This window comes from Carya illinoinensis, chromosome 3 (genome assembly GCF_018687715.1).
Source record: "Carya illinoinensis cultivar Pawnee chromosome 3, C.illinoinensisPawnee_v1, whole genome shotgun sequence".
Classification (NCBI taxonomy): domain Eukaryota; kingdom Viridiplantae; phylum Streptophyta; class Magnoliopsida; order Fagales; family Juglandaceae; genus Carya; species Carya illinoinensis.
Window position 1 is genome coordinate 37314597 of NC_056754.1, and position 15139 is coordinate 37329735.

At 42.0% G+C, this 15139-nt stretch overlaps 1 protein-coding gene across 1 annotated transcript; it reads left to right on the forward strand.

Annotated features, from left to right (window-relative positions):
• Positions 1-512: 512 nt before the first annotated feature.
• Positions 513-13356, forward strand: LOC122304167 (protein trichome birefringence-like 43). Its single transcript, XM_043116253.1, has 5 exons — positions 513-805; positions 2649-2826; positions 4239-4417; positions 4498-4656; positions 12863-13356. Exons 1-5 carry the CDS (start codon positions 576-578, stop codon positions 13158-13160), a joined length of 1044 nt encoding a protein of 347 aa, XP_042972187.1. The 5' UTR covers positions 513-575; the 3' UTR covers positions 13161-13356.
• The last annotated feature ends 1783 nt before the right edge of the window (positions 13357-15139 follow it).

Here is a 15139-nt window from a genome sequence, read left to right on the forward strand (position 1 = left end):
AGAGAGAGAGAGAGAGAGAGAGAGAGAGAGAGAGAGAGAGAGAGAGAGAGAGAGAGGTGAACAATCAAATGGACTTTCACTATTAACTATTGAACAGTTTACACCCAAAGTTTTTCTTTAAAAAAAATAGTATGTGCTGGCAAAGTGATCAAAAAGATCAATCAGAGTGGTTGAGGCCATTTACAAAGGGAGAATTCTATGTGCTACACTTTAAAGTGTCAAATTTCACATGATAAGATGGAATTAGGATACATAGGAGGATACATGGTACGTACGCAACTAGTATTACTCTTACAAATTAATTACCTGCATCTAAGATTTAGTACTAGTAGTGAAAGGCACACATGTTTTTTATGCTAATTATTACCAAATGAATATTCTGGGAATCGATTGATATATATATATAGGTTAATTTTTAAAAAGTCATGACAAGCACATAATAGCGCCAGCAGAAAACATATATACACCACTACGTACACACCCATTTCCTCTATATATTTATTTCAAACTCACATACATTGTGACTCTCACCAACTCTCTCTCTCTCTCTCTCTCTCTCTCTCTCTCTCTCTCTCATGGGTGCATCTTATTTTGTGGGAGCACTGCTACTCATATTTCTCTGGCACAGAGGGAATTGTGGGTGTGACTTTTACAACGGAAATTGGATTCGTGATGAGTCATATCCTCTCTATAATTCATCAAGCTGTCCGTTCATAGAGAAAGATTTCGATTGCCAAAAGAATGGGCGTCCAGACAAACAATATCTCAAATATAGATGGCAGCCTAATGGCTGCAATTTACCACGGTAATTACCTCTCTCTCGTTCGGTCTCTCTCTCTTCTTCTATAGACTGTATATATGCTTGCTTGCTTTATACTCACTTCACTTTCACACTGACATGATTTTGGTCCATATGCTTTCTTTAATTTCTTTGTTCTTTGATTAAGTTCGAGTTTCTGGCATGCTATTTGAATTCACTTTCTCGGATGCACAAAGCTAGTCGAGAAACATTGCAGCTTTCTGCAACGCATAAGTTTTTTGTTATAAGTTCATATTTCTGGACATTTTTTCCTCCCATAAATGTCGGTGCCCCACAAGGTAGGTTTCACACCATTTACTTATATGTTACGTACGATCCATTTCAAATAATATATAATAATATTAATGTTGTTTGTGTATGTGTTGATTGAGAAGCATATATCGTGTAAAGCCATATCTTTTATTTTATATTATTTTTAGGTACAACTAGAATATTCTTTTGGCTTTTACTTACTTAACTTCAATGCATCCTTTGAACAATATCTTAATTGATCGGTAGGATAATTATTTTAGGATATGAAATAATTTTATCACTCAAATCTTCGTGCATGGCATCAATTACGTGGCTAGATATAACATGAGGTTTCCTTAGTCAAAAACTCTATGTGTAATCATTTTCTGAGTCGAACTAGAGTCTTTAATTAATTGATTTTTTCCCTTGCTGCATCAATTAATCACCTTAATTAATGTGGCGGGCTTGACTTAAATGCCATCATATATATGGAAATTTCATAATATTTATTGATGAAAGTAATATCAGACCAATCAGTTTCAACGTAATTAGCTAGACCAATTATAATTTCTAATTCCTAATTTCTGGTATTTCAATGAAATCCTAAGCCGAAATAAAACCCCTCCCAAAATTCTAAGCGTCGATCCCTTGGACTTTAATACCACTAGCTAATCGCAATTTACAAGTACGAAAATAATTTTTCTAGACGCATAAATGCATGAGATAGTAATGGATAGTGACAGATCAAGAAAATTAATAATCTTGCGGGAGCCAATTAATTAAGGACCTCCGAATATATATATATATATATAGTAATAGAAAATTTTCTAAATATCAAACTTAGAAACAAAAAAAGGCGCCCGGGCGCTATGTTTATAAACCAATTAAGCAACAATACTCCAAATATAATCGAAATTCTTAGTAGTCTTTCAACATGAGTAACTGATCTAAACCCGACCTACTAAAGAACAAAAAACATTTCAAAGTCTCAAACGATCGAAATGGAACTCTAGTTATAAATAGAGAACCTAATAAGGTTTGGATCGATAGAATTTATAACATGCAGCTGCGCATATTATATATATATATACATTCATCAGCCAGCTAGTTACAGTAAACATTATGCATATATACACACACACACACACACCTACTAATAAGTCTCATGCATGCATGGCAATGATAGCATCATTTTTTAATAAAAGAAGAAATTATTAGGTTGCTAAATTGTTTCGTCTATCTGTATAAAACTACCCAGATCAGAAAATGAATGAAAATGACCTCATATAAATTTGTAGAATTCCTTGCTTGTTGATTTGGGTATGCGACAAGTAGCTGTTGCATGTGATAATCTCATACTTCAGAGAAATAAAAAAGAAGGAAAACTAGAATTTCTTCTGGGTCCCAATACAGTTGTATTCTCACATGCATCAAACAAAGACCCTATACGTAATTCTTAAAATAGAGATCATTCTGTTCTTAAGTTGCTTTCATCGCTTTCGTCCTCACAAATAATAATTAGCAGCGAAAGAAAACAAAATAAGAAAGAAATAAGCTTTTAAAAAAAAATTTGATCACATGCAGATTGTTGATGCAGATTCGATGGTCGAGAGTTGTTGAGAAGGCTGAGAGGAAAGAGCATAATCTTTGTGGGGGACTCATTGAGCTTGAACCAATGGTTATCACTCAATTGCATGCTTCATACAGCTGTACCAGAAGCTAAATACACCTTAGTCAGGACGTTTGGATCAGATATCTCCACATTCACTTTCCCGGTTAGATTAATTATCATTAATTTCCTCGCAGCAGTTTTACTCATTCATGCATGTACATTTTTGTCGGTGCATATGTCTGGCCTCAACCATATCTAGCTAGGCCAAAGATAAAAGACAAAAAAAATAATGATAAAAGAGAAATGATTTGTACAAATTTTAAACAGATAAATTTCACACATATTTTTGTAAAAAGGTGGAGTCAACTTTAAAAAAGTGTAATTTTTAGTGGGATCCACTTATTTATAAGGAGCTTACACAATGTTTATTTATTTGAAGCTTGTACCTAGTATTACTCATAATAAAAACTCATTTCTGGCTAACTTGCACCAGTTATATCTTAGTTTATGCATAATTTAAAAAAAAAAATTGTAATAATAGTTATTATTTTGAGCCAATGCAGAGGTTGGCCGCTTATAGCAGGAAATTACAGTGCCTTGGCTAGAGTTTTGTTATAGTTTTTATTTTAATTATTTGAAAAACGTCCTGTTCTGGTTGTGTTTGGAGTCATTCTAGCTGGCTATGGCATATGTCCAGATTTGTTGCTTTCGAATGGCTGGTGAAATATTAGATATTTTAAGAATACCAGTACTGGTACTTCTACTTCTTGCCGTCCATACTGCAATAATTATATATATAGGATGGAGACAAAACTAATTAAGAAGGAAATAAAAGAAAACATGTGGGAAATCTTAATCTGTTAATGATAAGATCTCCACTGTTTTCATAAAAGGATAGTCGGTTTCTACCGGCCTGTATCTCTATGCTTGTGGGTTATAAGTAAAGTCGATGCAGGTAATTTGCATCATTTGGATGAAATCAGCTTAAGAAATCCGAACATGATTAATGCTCTCTTAAAATAGGAAAAGAGTTCACACTTACGATTATAATTTGTTCAAATGTTGGCCTAAAAATCAGTAAAAATTCATATGGATTCTGAAGTAATTCTTCTGACCTATTCATATTAATTTATGGGTCCTCGATCGTGTATATATATATATATATAGCATACACAGGCTTAAAATCATGCTATGTTAGTGTTAGGAATTCTCTAAAATCTCTATTTAACACGCGGCTAGCTAGCTAGCTACAATGGATGCATGAGCATTTCATATGCATCACCAATGGATACACCTTTTCATGGCTAGTTGTCTTATAGACCAATTGCAAATACTTAAGTCCATGTTTGGATGCAATAATAATTTTTCATCTACAGTAGGTTATAAAAGACTTTGGTCAACAATAAAAGTTTTTCCCCAACTTCTTTCCAAAACAGACAAAATCTTCCCTAAGTAATGAGGTCTAGCTATATATGATTAGTAGATGAATTAAGAGTTTACAATTTAATTAATTAATTAAGAGTTTATTATGATCATACACTTCATTTCAATGTACGTGAAATTAATAATTTACAGGAATACAATGTTAAGCTGTTGCTTTACCGCCACGCGTTTCTCGTCGATATTGTACGAACAAGCATGGGTCGAGTTCTTAAACTAGATTCGATTAATGAAGGTGCGAAGGTATGGACTGGAAACGACATATTGATCTTCAATTCATGGCATTGGTGGACTCATACAGGAAGAAAACAACCGTACGTATTTTCATGCATGCATGTATATTACCCTTTGCTATCTCGAGTAAATAATGCTTGGATGAATGTGTTAATTGCAGATGGGATTTTATTGGAGAAGGAAGTAAGACTTACAAAGACATGGATCGCTTGGTTGCATTCGAAAAAGGTTTGAACACATGGGCTAAATGGGTAGAGTCAAACGTGGACCCATTGAAAACTAAGGTCTTCTTCCAAGGCGTTTCTCCAGATCATTCAAAGTAAGTACCCTATAGGCTATGGACCAATATGCATGAAAGATCATCTAATAGATCAATAGCTTCCTAGAAAAAAGGTGTTTCTATTGTTATTCTTATTTATTAATATTATTAGTTTTTCTTTCCGCGCGGTGAATAGTTAAGTCATTCTGTAAATATAGCAGTGAAGTTCAGCACACATGCAACATCTCAACCATATATATAAACTCAAAACAACATGCCAAGGAGCATAACAAACACTCTACGGAGGGATCCCTAGAGAAAACATAAAAGCTCTATTCAGAACAATATTCTTGAAACCATTCTCAAAAGATATACTCGATTCTTTACATCCACAAGAGATCGATGGTTCTGATCAAGATGCTTTAGCTATATATTTGTAACTACAGTTTATTTCTAGTAAAATTTTGTGCATTACTTGCCTGTTTGGGTTTGAGTTTCGGAGCTTAAAAAGTAATTTTAAGAGTCTAAAACCTCTTTTAAAGAAGAAACATTGATATATTTAGTAAATTTATAAAAAGTGATTTAAGCATCTTAAAAAAACCTGAATCTCCACTTTAGAAAACACATCAAGTTAAAACTTTTGTTGATAATTTCCTGCAGATAACGATACATTTTTTAAAATCTATTGTAAATAACTTTAAAAGCTCTTTAGGCATGCTTACCAAATAATAAAAAAAAAAAAAACTTTTTAATAGTAGTGTTAACCTGTGTTTCGCACACCTTTGAGCTGGACTCTCTGCATTGGGTCTTCAATCTTGGGCCTATAAACACAAAGAAAATTCAGCGAGATGGTGGGCCGTGGTAGTGGCCAGGGAGCCTTCAATGTCAAAATCAATGTCGTCTTAAAGTTTTGTGTGAGTGAATAGAGAGTTACTAGTACTTGAGAATTGCCCTTTATACCCAATTTTTGGAGTCAGCTACCCATGACCTTTGTCAGGGAGATGTGTCCCCTCAGCGGTTCCTTCAATCAGGTTTTTTTAATGCAGTGTGGCTTTTGGGGTGGCACAATTAATGCAGCGTGGCTCCTTGTCTTGTTTATCCTACAGGTGCACGTCGTCAGACTCTTCCTTCCTGATTTTTCAGAGGATCAAGGGCTCCCCACGATTTGCACTCAGCCTGTCCACTTAGGGCTACATGAGGTGGTGTGTTTCCTCTTCCTTTGTGTCATGGTGGGCTCCCACACGTTTGAGGTCATAGGCCGACTTTTGCTCCAAGGCCGAGGTCCTCTGATGGGCTGATGGATTGCCCGGCCGACCTCGGCCTCCTTTGTATTTGGGCTGCGCACTGGGCCTCTCACTAGAGGGAAAAAATCCGCTTACAGTTAACCCACCAATTTCTATTGGACTGGTTCAATGGGAATTTCTTCTTTCCTTTGCCTTCATGTTTTTATACGGTTGTTGTCGCTTGGGGTTCTCCCTTCTAGGGAGGGGTGACCCTTTTGCCTCCCAGCTCCTCCACATGTCGGGCCTTTGGCTCCCTTATTGGATCCTTTCATCATTTGACGAAATGTGCGACACTTCAGTCCCCAATTTTTTTGGCAAGTTTCCTGATGGTTGGGTTTTGGTAGTTAGTTGTGCCTGTTCTATCCCAGCTCCCTCCACTTCACGTCATGCCACGTGTCACGTGGGATTTGAGTATTTCCATTTCCCACGTCCAGTTTGTGGGAGTTGGAAGGCCAATTGTTGCTCCTCTATATAAACTTCATCATGTCTTCCCCGTTCCCTCCTTACTTCATTTTTCCTTCCCCTTGTATCCCAGTTTCTTCATCCTTTCCCAGTTTCCTCATCCTTCTTTACTTGTCTTCTTCTTCTTTGTCACCTTTCTTGCTCTCAACTCCTATGGCATCCAAGAAGACCATTGAACCCAAGATCTTTGGGGAATAGGACGTGCCCGAGGTCCACATCTCGGAGCAAGGCCATGTCGATTACCATTGGTGTTTAGAGGATACCTGTGAGTTCTAGTTGTTGTTGGTTTCCATCTAACATGTCCCAGATATGGTAATTTTTTAGATTCTTAGGTCGTGGGAAGGAGCCATCGACGCCAATGGTTTTGCCTCCCGTGTTTCTCTCTTCCTCAGCATGTTCTCTTATGAGCTGATGTTGCCTTTCCCTCACCCTGTTCGCTACGTGTTGGACTGCCTCGGATTAGCTCCTTCCCAGCTTCACCCAAACGCCTGGAGGATCCTGATGTGTTGCTTCATTTTATGGCGGCATGCCTTGCTGGAGTCTGACCGAGAGTACACAAACTTGACTGGCCGTGAATTCCTTTTGACTCACAACATCATAAGATACACCGGGAACATTTGCAGTTTCAGGGCAATACATGCCTTTGTCGCACTAGAGTCGCACTACTACAAAATCAAGGATTGGACTAGTAAGTTCTTTTTCATATTGGGTTGAGGATGGGAGTTTCCTGTTGGGCAGATAAACCACGTAGAGTTTCTAGTCATGGCCCTGTGGGGGTGTCGTCCATGCCGACAAAGCAGTGCGATTGACAACTTCCCCTGACAAGTCGCGTCAAATTGCCATCCTCCAAGAGTGGGTGAAGAACCACCCATACGTTGTTCTCTCAGAGGACCTCCTCGGGGATAAGAACATAGCGGGGCAATCGTCAGCAACCTCATCGAGGAAGCATTCCCTCAACCCTCCAGTCAAAGGCAAAGAGGGGAAGAAACTCCTCAAAGAGAAGGTCAGGGCTGATAGCAGCCCCGAGCCCCCTTCTCGGCCTCCTCTAGGTCAATCGTTGAAGGCGGTTGAAGTGCGACGGCCGCTGCCTGCGACTCCTGCTCTGCGCCCAACTCCCTAAGTCCATCCTGCAAATTCTCTACGTAGGCCGAAGGAAGAGACCCCCACTAGTCCGGGCACATTAGTTGCTCCTTCTCCTGCCATCGCTTTAGTTGTGGAGCCCGTGTCGGTTGCAACTCTAGTGGCTCCTGCGGGCCTGCGTGAACTAACCTAGGGGGCCAACATGCTCCAACTGTATTTCTATAGGGCCCTCCTAGAGCAAGCCCCCTGCAACAGTCGGTCTTGGTAGAGCCCCCTCCTGAGGTGAATGTGGAGATGATCCATTCTTCTCCTTCTACTGCTTAATCCACAGTTGGTTACCAAGTCTTCGGAGATGCTTCCAAGGACTTTGCAGAAAGGCCCAGCTCTTATGAGGAAAGTGCACCTTCAACTGAGCCGCTTAGGGCCCAAGCTCCAGGATAGGGTGTCTCACTCGCTACTACCGCCATTGATCTTACGATTGCATCTGTCGAGGAGTTGGTTGAGGGGGGGAGCCAAATCGCCTGCAGCTAACTCGTCAGCTTCTGAGGAGACGGTGGTCGCAGATACGAGGGCCGAGGAAGAGGGTGCGCTTGCTTCCAGTGAGGGGAATGAGCGCTTTACTCTTAGGGAGGAGCAAGCACCCGTCACTTGGGGCCCTTCCCATTCTCCAGCCGCTAGCTCAGTTGAGGAGGCCGCAAGAGAAGCCAAGAGAGTGGGGACGACAGTGCAGCCATCTCCTGTGGTCAACCTGGTGGAGGTCATCCCTTTGTCCACCCACGTTGAAGCTGGGGGAGCCTGTGTGGAGGCCCTGGAGCGTGTGGCTAAGTCCTTGAGCGGCTTCTTGTCCGAGGATCCTTTTTTCTCCTCGATCTATCTTTTCCCTTCTTTTCTTCCTTTTCCTTTTTGACTTTTCTGGTATTTATTATTATGGGTGGTAGGGAGCAAACCAGTTGGCTGCCTTCATAGTGAGTGGTCAGGAGGCAGCCGAAGATGAGAAATGGGACCTCTGTTCCTTGGCGTAGGTGGCCCTTTGCTATGCGTACAAAGAGAGGAAGGAGAAAGGGCGCTTGGAGGTCGAGCTGGTGGCAGGAAAGGAGCAAGTGAAGTTGGCCCAAAAGGATGCCTTGGTTGCTTTGATGACTACCACCCCGGCCTAGGAGTTGGTTAACGAGTTAACCGCTACGATGACAGCCCTTGAAAAGTCATTACGCCAACTTCAAGAAGAGAATGTGGAGTTGAGGGGCTGCCTAAACTTTGATGCACAACAGCTTGAGTTGCTAGAGGAAAAGCGTATATCCCTTTCGACTGCTCTAAAGAGGGACTCACTGTCGACTGCTCAAGCCATGGCCAACTCGGAGAGAATGAGGGCCAATGAGGTTTCGAAGGATTTGAAGGAAACCCAACAAAGGGTGGCTACCAAGGACGTGATTATTGTTGATTTGTGGAGTGACATGTCCCAAGTCAAGAAGGTTGCTTACTACCCAAATGCGAAGTTGGGATCAACCCTCTTTGTCCGCGACAAAGCTTAGGCGCATGGATACATCAATGGCTCAAGAGGATGCAAAACTATGTCATTGTGAACCCTTAGGTAGATTCGACGATGATCTAGGAGCATTTGAGAGCCCTTGACGTCTACAAGCTTCCTCTCGACATTGATGCCCTTAAGTGCGATAGCAAGTTAGGCCAAGATAAGATCCCTAACACCTTTCCTCCTGACTTTAAAGCTCCCATGGTTGATCCTGGGGTGTCGGGAAGGATCCTGAAACTCTAGAAGTTGACCCTATTGTGTCTAAGGCAACCGTTGATATTGTTGGGGTCAACCCTACTGTACCTGAAGCAGACCCTGATGCTCCAGAGATCGACCTTGCCGAGTCTGAGAAGGATCTTCACGTCCCTCTTGCCTAATTTGGTATTTCTTTTTTTGTAATATTTCAATGTAACTCTCTCTCTCTCTCTCTCTCTCTCTCTCTCTCTCTCTCTCTCTCTCTCTCTCTCTCTCTCTCTCTCTCTCTCTCTCTCTCTCTCTCTCTCGTATAGACTTTACTCATCAATGAACAAACCTTTTTCTTCATTGCTCTGTTGCGTATTTTACTTTACTTTCTTCCCTTTATTTCTTGATTGGTCGGCCCAATGGGCCGATGGGGCTCAGACCTCCTCGTTGGCTTAGTCTGTGAGGACAAGGGTTAAGGCTAGTCCATGGGGACACGGTACTTGCCTCTCCTTATCGGCCCCATTTTAAGCTGGTTTCCTTCATTTTCTTTTGTTTGTACTTTGCATATATATCTTGCACACTCTGGGTAGGTGCTTTGGGTAAGAGATGTCGTTGTTAATGCCATGGGTCATTTGCCAATGGGCTTGACCCCCTCTTTTCCTTTTGGCAGTCGAATAACCCCAAGATAAAAAAAAATAAGCAGCGTCAAGGGGAGACTCAGCTTCCACTCTACGGGGAGAGAGGATAGGATGCCTTAGGCCAACCTATCCTCTTTGGTCTTCCAAACAGGCAAGTTGTCTTGTAGTTGGCTGCCTTAACACTTAGTTGGAGTTAGGCTGGAGGTGGTTCCCGCTATGTAGAGTGCGCATGAACACTGTCGGGCTGGAAAATGACTTTCCAGTCCTATTGGGCATCTAGGAGACTAGGCGGTCCCTAACCGTTCCTGCCTGTTAACTTGTCACGAGGCTTGTGGCGTGTTCCCTCTTCCTCTGTGTCATAGTGATAGTGATATACGCCCCTCCACTCTTCCTTCAACTTGACAAGGGATGTTGTCGACGAAGATTGGCCACGGCTGTTGAGGGTTAGTTGGCCAATTATGGCATTAAAAGATGATGGGACCCAAACCACCAAGAGGTCGACCATGGTAGAGGCCATACAGGGAGCGCTACTTGCTAAGACGGATAGTGTGATGGTCCTGACTGGTTGAATTGTCTCCCTTGAGTAGCATTGGAGGCGGTTGGAGTTGGGTTATCCCCATCTGGGTGAATGCTTCCCATAAGAGGATGTCCGCTGAGCTGCCATTGTCGACAAGGACCCCTCTCGTAGTTAAGTTGGTGACTAACATGGTTACCATGAGGGCGTCGACATGCATATAAAGGTCACGTACCTCGTCGCTTTCTCCAAAGCAGATCATGTTTTGGTATCAAGCCTCTTGGGCGTGTGCCTTTCTCCTGGATGAGGTCGCACCTTCACCGGCGAACCCACCTACGATATTCCTGATCTCCCCTAGTGGGGCTCCCTCCTGATGCGGCGATTGGGGACGACAATGCGGGGGTCTTCGTTCAACTTTCCTTTGCCTCTGATCTCCCCCAGCTTGGCCAGTTGCCTCTCTTGGTGCTTCTCTCCCAAGACCTCCTCCTCTACCCCTGTTTTGGCCGGTGAGCGAGAGGATACCTCTACACTGGTCAATCCGCCCGATCCCTTCATCTTCTCAAGAAGTGGCAATCTTTTGTGTTGTAGGTAGTAGACTGATGGTTGGTGCATTAATAGCAGGCTAGCTAGTTGTCATCTTGGGTGGGCTGGCAGTCGTCTTTTCGAATGGAGAGTGCCGACCAATCAAGCCGAATTCCCAAACCCTTTGAGGGGGCTTCTTCCCTCCTTCCATAGGGCGTCCTCATTTTCGCCTTCTTGAGAGCTTGGCCCTTGGCTAGGGCCTTCCGTTTCTTATCCACCCACTCCCGACCAGTTCTTTCCTCCTTAGCTTGATTAGAGCGCGGAGTGTGTCCTCAAATTGATGAAGTGTCATTCTGATCCATAAACTCCTGTAGTGTGGCGAGAGTCCTTCTTACCAACTCTGCCATGAACTAAGATTGGGGCCATACTCCTTCTAGGAGCACAGCCAGGGTTATCTTCTCATCTTGGTCATTCGTCATCATGCGCTCCTTGTTGAATCTAGACAAGTATGCCTTTAGGCTCTCATCCTTCCCTTGTTTGATGGTGAGGAGGTAAGCCGTAGGGTGCCTTTTTCTCTAGCTCGCTATGAACTACGTAATGGACAGACAGGCCTATTCTCCAAAACTATCTATGGACCCAGGCTACAGGGACCCAAACCACACTCTCACCAGTGCTTCCAAAGTCAGTGGGAAGAACTCTACAGGCTACCTCCCTTGGGAAACTGTGCAGGGTCATGTGTGCCTTGATGATTTCTAGGTGCTCAAGCGGGTCCCTTGTCCTATCATACATCTCTATGAGGGGGACCTGGAACTTTGGTGGTAAAGGCACCGCCATCACTTCCTCGTTGTAGGGTAGGCCCGTGCTAGTGAGTAGCTAGTCCATCGATGACAAGGTGCCCATCTTCCTTGCTATCTCCTTGTACTTTTCCTTGAGGTTATGCAGCTCGTTTTGCATGTTCCTCCTTTCCTCCTCCACATCAACTTCCCCTCTGGCATTTCTGGATCCAACATGCTCACTATTGCTGGTTTCTGCGTCATTCCCTGGCTTGTTGGTGGTTCCCTTGAGCAACTCATTCTCTTTTTGAAGGGTATCCACGTCAGCATTCAACTTTTCCACCAACTATTCCCTGCTAATCTAGCTTCCATGTTCATTGACGTTGCTTCGTCTTATCCTCGAATCATTTAAGAACAAGTTCTTGTAGACATACGAAGGACATGTGAAGTCTATGAAGATCCCACAGATGGTGCCACTGTTAACTCAAGTCTTCAGTCTTGAGCTTGCAAGCACAGAGAAAACACTATGAGACGGTGGGTCGTGGTGGTGGCCAGGGAGCGTCTGATGCCAAAGTCAGTATCATCTTAGAGTTTTGTGTGAGTGAATAGAGAGTTCAGAGAGAGTTCGTATTACCTAGAGATTTCCTTTTATACCTAATTTTTGGGGCTCATGCCCTGTGTCGAGAGGATGTTTCCCCTCACCAGTTCCTTCAATCCAGTTCCTTTAATATAGTGTCACTTTTAAGGTGGCGCAATTAATGCAGTATGGCTCCCTATCCCGTTTATCGTATGAGTGCACATTGTCAAGCTCTTCCTTCCCGATTTGTCAGAGGATCAAGGGCTCCCCGCAATTTGCGCTCACTTGTCCGCTCAGGACTACATGAGGTCGCGTGTTCCCTCTTCCTTTGCATCATTGCAAGTTTCCCGGGTGTTCAAGATCATAGACCGACTCCTACTCCAAAGCTAGGGTCCTCTAATGGGCCAATGGATTGCCCGGTTGACCTGGGGCCCTTCTTGTTTGGGCCTGTGCACTTGGCCTTTGGCCCAAGGGGAAAAATCCCCTTACAAGTAGTAAAGCTTTTTAATAGAACTCTACAATAAACGGCTCTACTTCGAAAAACTCTATTACCAAAAACTCTTCCCAAATTAGTTGCCACAATGTCTGTAAAACTTGAGTAGTAGTAGAGTAGTTTTGATTGTTAGTCACAACAGAAAACATGCTTTTGAATTGTGCATGCATTACCATAAATTTTCACAAGTTTTATATATTTTTATGGAATTAGTGGAAGTTTTTGGGGGCAATCAAATGCAAATCTATGTGAGGGACAAGCACAACCACTGGCTGGTTCAAATTATCCAGGAGGTCCACATCCTGCAGAACTGGTGGTTGAGAAAGTGATAGGCACTATGTCGAGGCTGGTCCACTTGCTGAATGTTACAACACTATCACAACTACGAAAAGATGGACATCCATCATTCTACTATGGACATGGCCACCAGGTCATGGATTGCAGCCATTGGTGCCTTGCTGGAGTTCCTGATACTTGGAATGTACTCTTGTATGCAGCTCTTATTCACTAATAACGTTGTTTGTCAATAAAATGTCACACAAGGTGGCCTGTGATTTTTTTTCCTTTTTGTCTTTTTTTTTTCTAAGATTTTCTTTCAATATGTTACTCTGCTTTATGTTGAAATAAAGAGTACAGTACTTCATCCTGTCTATTGTAAATTAGATATTAAAAGCATTGAATAGAATAAAGAGTCAATTAATAGTCTATATGCTTCTTAATGGTGGAGATAGAGACAGTTTATTCATTATTGGTACTAGCCAGCTATTAATTCTTATCTCTCTCTCTCTCTCTCTCTCTCTCTCTCTCTCTCTCTCTCTCTCTCTCTCTCTCTCTCTCTCTCTCTCTCTCTCTCTCTCTCTCTCTCTCTCTCTCTCTCTCTCTCTCTCTCTCTCTCTCTCCCTCCCTCTCTCCTGAATTGAAGCAAGCATATATAACTATGCTCAATGTCGAAATTAATACACATGCATTAGTACCAATGCCTATAGCCAAATAAATTGCGAGGCGCAACCATTAATAGCCTAAATTATCAGGATAGATATTATTCTCAAAGGATGATCTTCGTGTTAGAACAAAACGCTGAGTAAGGAAGCTGGCATGGTTTCTCTTTGTCGACCTGGAAAATATGGTTGTAATTGAATTAAAAAAAAAATATCCTCTATTTTAGTGTAATTAAATAGTTGAATACAGAACATGGACCATGAATGAGAAAGAAAGAGAAATGAACTATGAGAGGTTCTCAACAAGATCTTCAAATGGTTGGTCTGTACTGATTTGATCTTATCATCTCAACTTAATATATGGTTGGTCCCGGCAATCTCTGATCATGATCGTCAATTTCCAATTTCTCAGGACTTTGTTCTTAATTATTAGTTGAGAAACCCCTTAATTTATTAATAGTAGACACTTTGGCCTTCTTTGTATCCTAGCTAGCTAGTTTTCAATGCAAATGATTTCCAAATATTAAACACGTATACTGAGCGTGTATATCATAAAACCTTAAATGATTTAAATATGGATACGCTTTGTTTTCAAATTACTTAACTCTTTGGTAACCTTTTTCTCTAAGTAAACTTGTTACCTCACAACTAATAAATAAAAGAAAAAGTTTACTATCTTCTCTCTCTTCAGAAGTAGGCGATTTTGCTCTCTACCAAAAGACCCAAACATCTCATTCTCTCATCCCAGAGGGAGGGAGCTTCTAGCCTTCTGCTCCTCCGTCCCTCCTCCCTTCTGGCTTGTCTAGGAATTGTTCAAGTTGTTTTATACTAGTTTTTTTTTTTTCCAGTTTTTTGTCCATAGTAAGGAGAAGTTCTGATCTATTGCCTTCCAGCCCCCTAAGACTGCCACGCGCCCCACCTTAAGACTCCACAATCGCCGATCTTTCATACGGTTGAAGCAGAATGCCAAACAGAGCAACATATGAACAAGCAGCTAAACCTCGCGTGAAATTCACGTGCCTCTACACCAAGAAGTGCTTGCTACCGCCACACACGACATTTTCAAGGCCAACAATCTCAAATCGACCCAGCCATCCTCCACTCTCCTGGCATGGTGCGTGGCCTCCACGTGCCACCACAATCCTAGGCAATCTTCTGCTGGCGATTTAGTGCATCTCCATTTTACTATCTTCCTATGTTTTTGCTTTCCGTAATCAAGGATCGTGGGAAAGGGGAAGTAGTTGAAGTCTCCTACAGCCAGTCAAGACCAGAGAAATGCAGCACACATCATTTCACTACGACTTCCAATCATAGTGACACTATATCCTAAAAAGTAGGAAAATATCCAGCCAGGTAGGGTCCGGTCAAAATTTGAGCGGGAATTTAGATTTAGGCCAAGGATTTAAAATCAGAAATTTGAATCACCCAGGTTATAACCGGATATCCAGGTTTAAATATATTGGGCTTTTTTATGGGTTTTTCTAGGGCCTTTGTATTTATATCTTTTTTCACACTTTTTAAAATGTATTTTAATAGGCCTTTGTGCTTATTA

Coding starts and splice junctions, on each gene's coding strand:
- LOC122304167 (XM_043116253.1), top strand. CDS start 576: ATGGGTGCATCTTATTTTGTGGGAGCACTGCTACTCATATTTCTCTGG. Junction 4,418..4,497: donor CATACAGGAAGAAAACAACC/GTACGTATTTTC, acceptor TGTTAATTGCAG/ATGGGATTTTATTGGAGAAG. Junction 4,657..12,862: donor GTTTCTCCAGATCATTCAAA/GTAAGTACCCTA, acceptor TTATGGAATTAG/TGGAAGTTTTTGGGGGCAAT.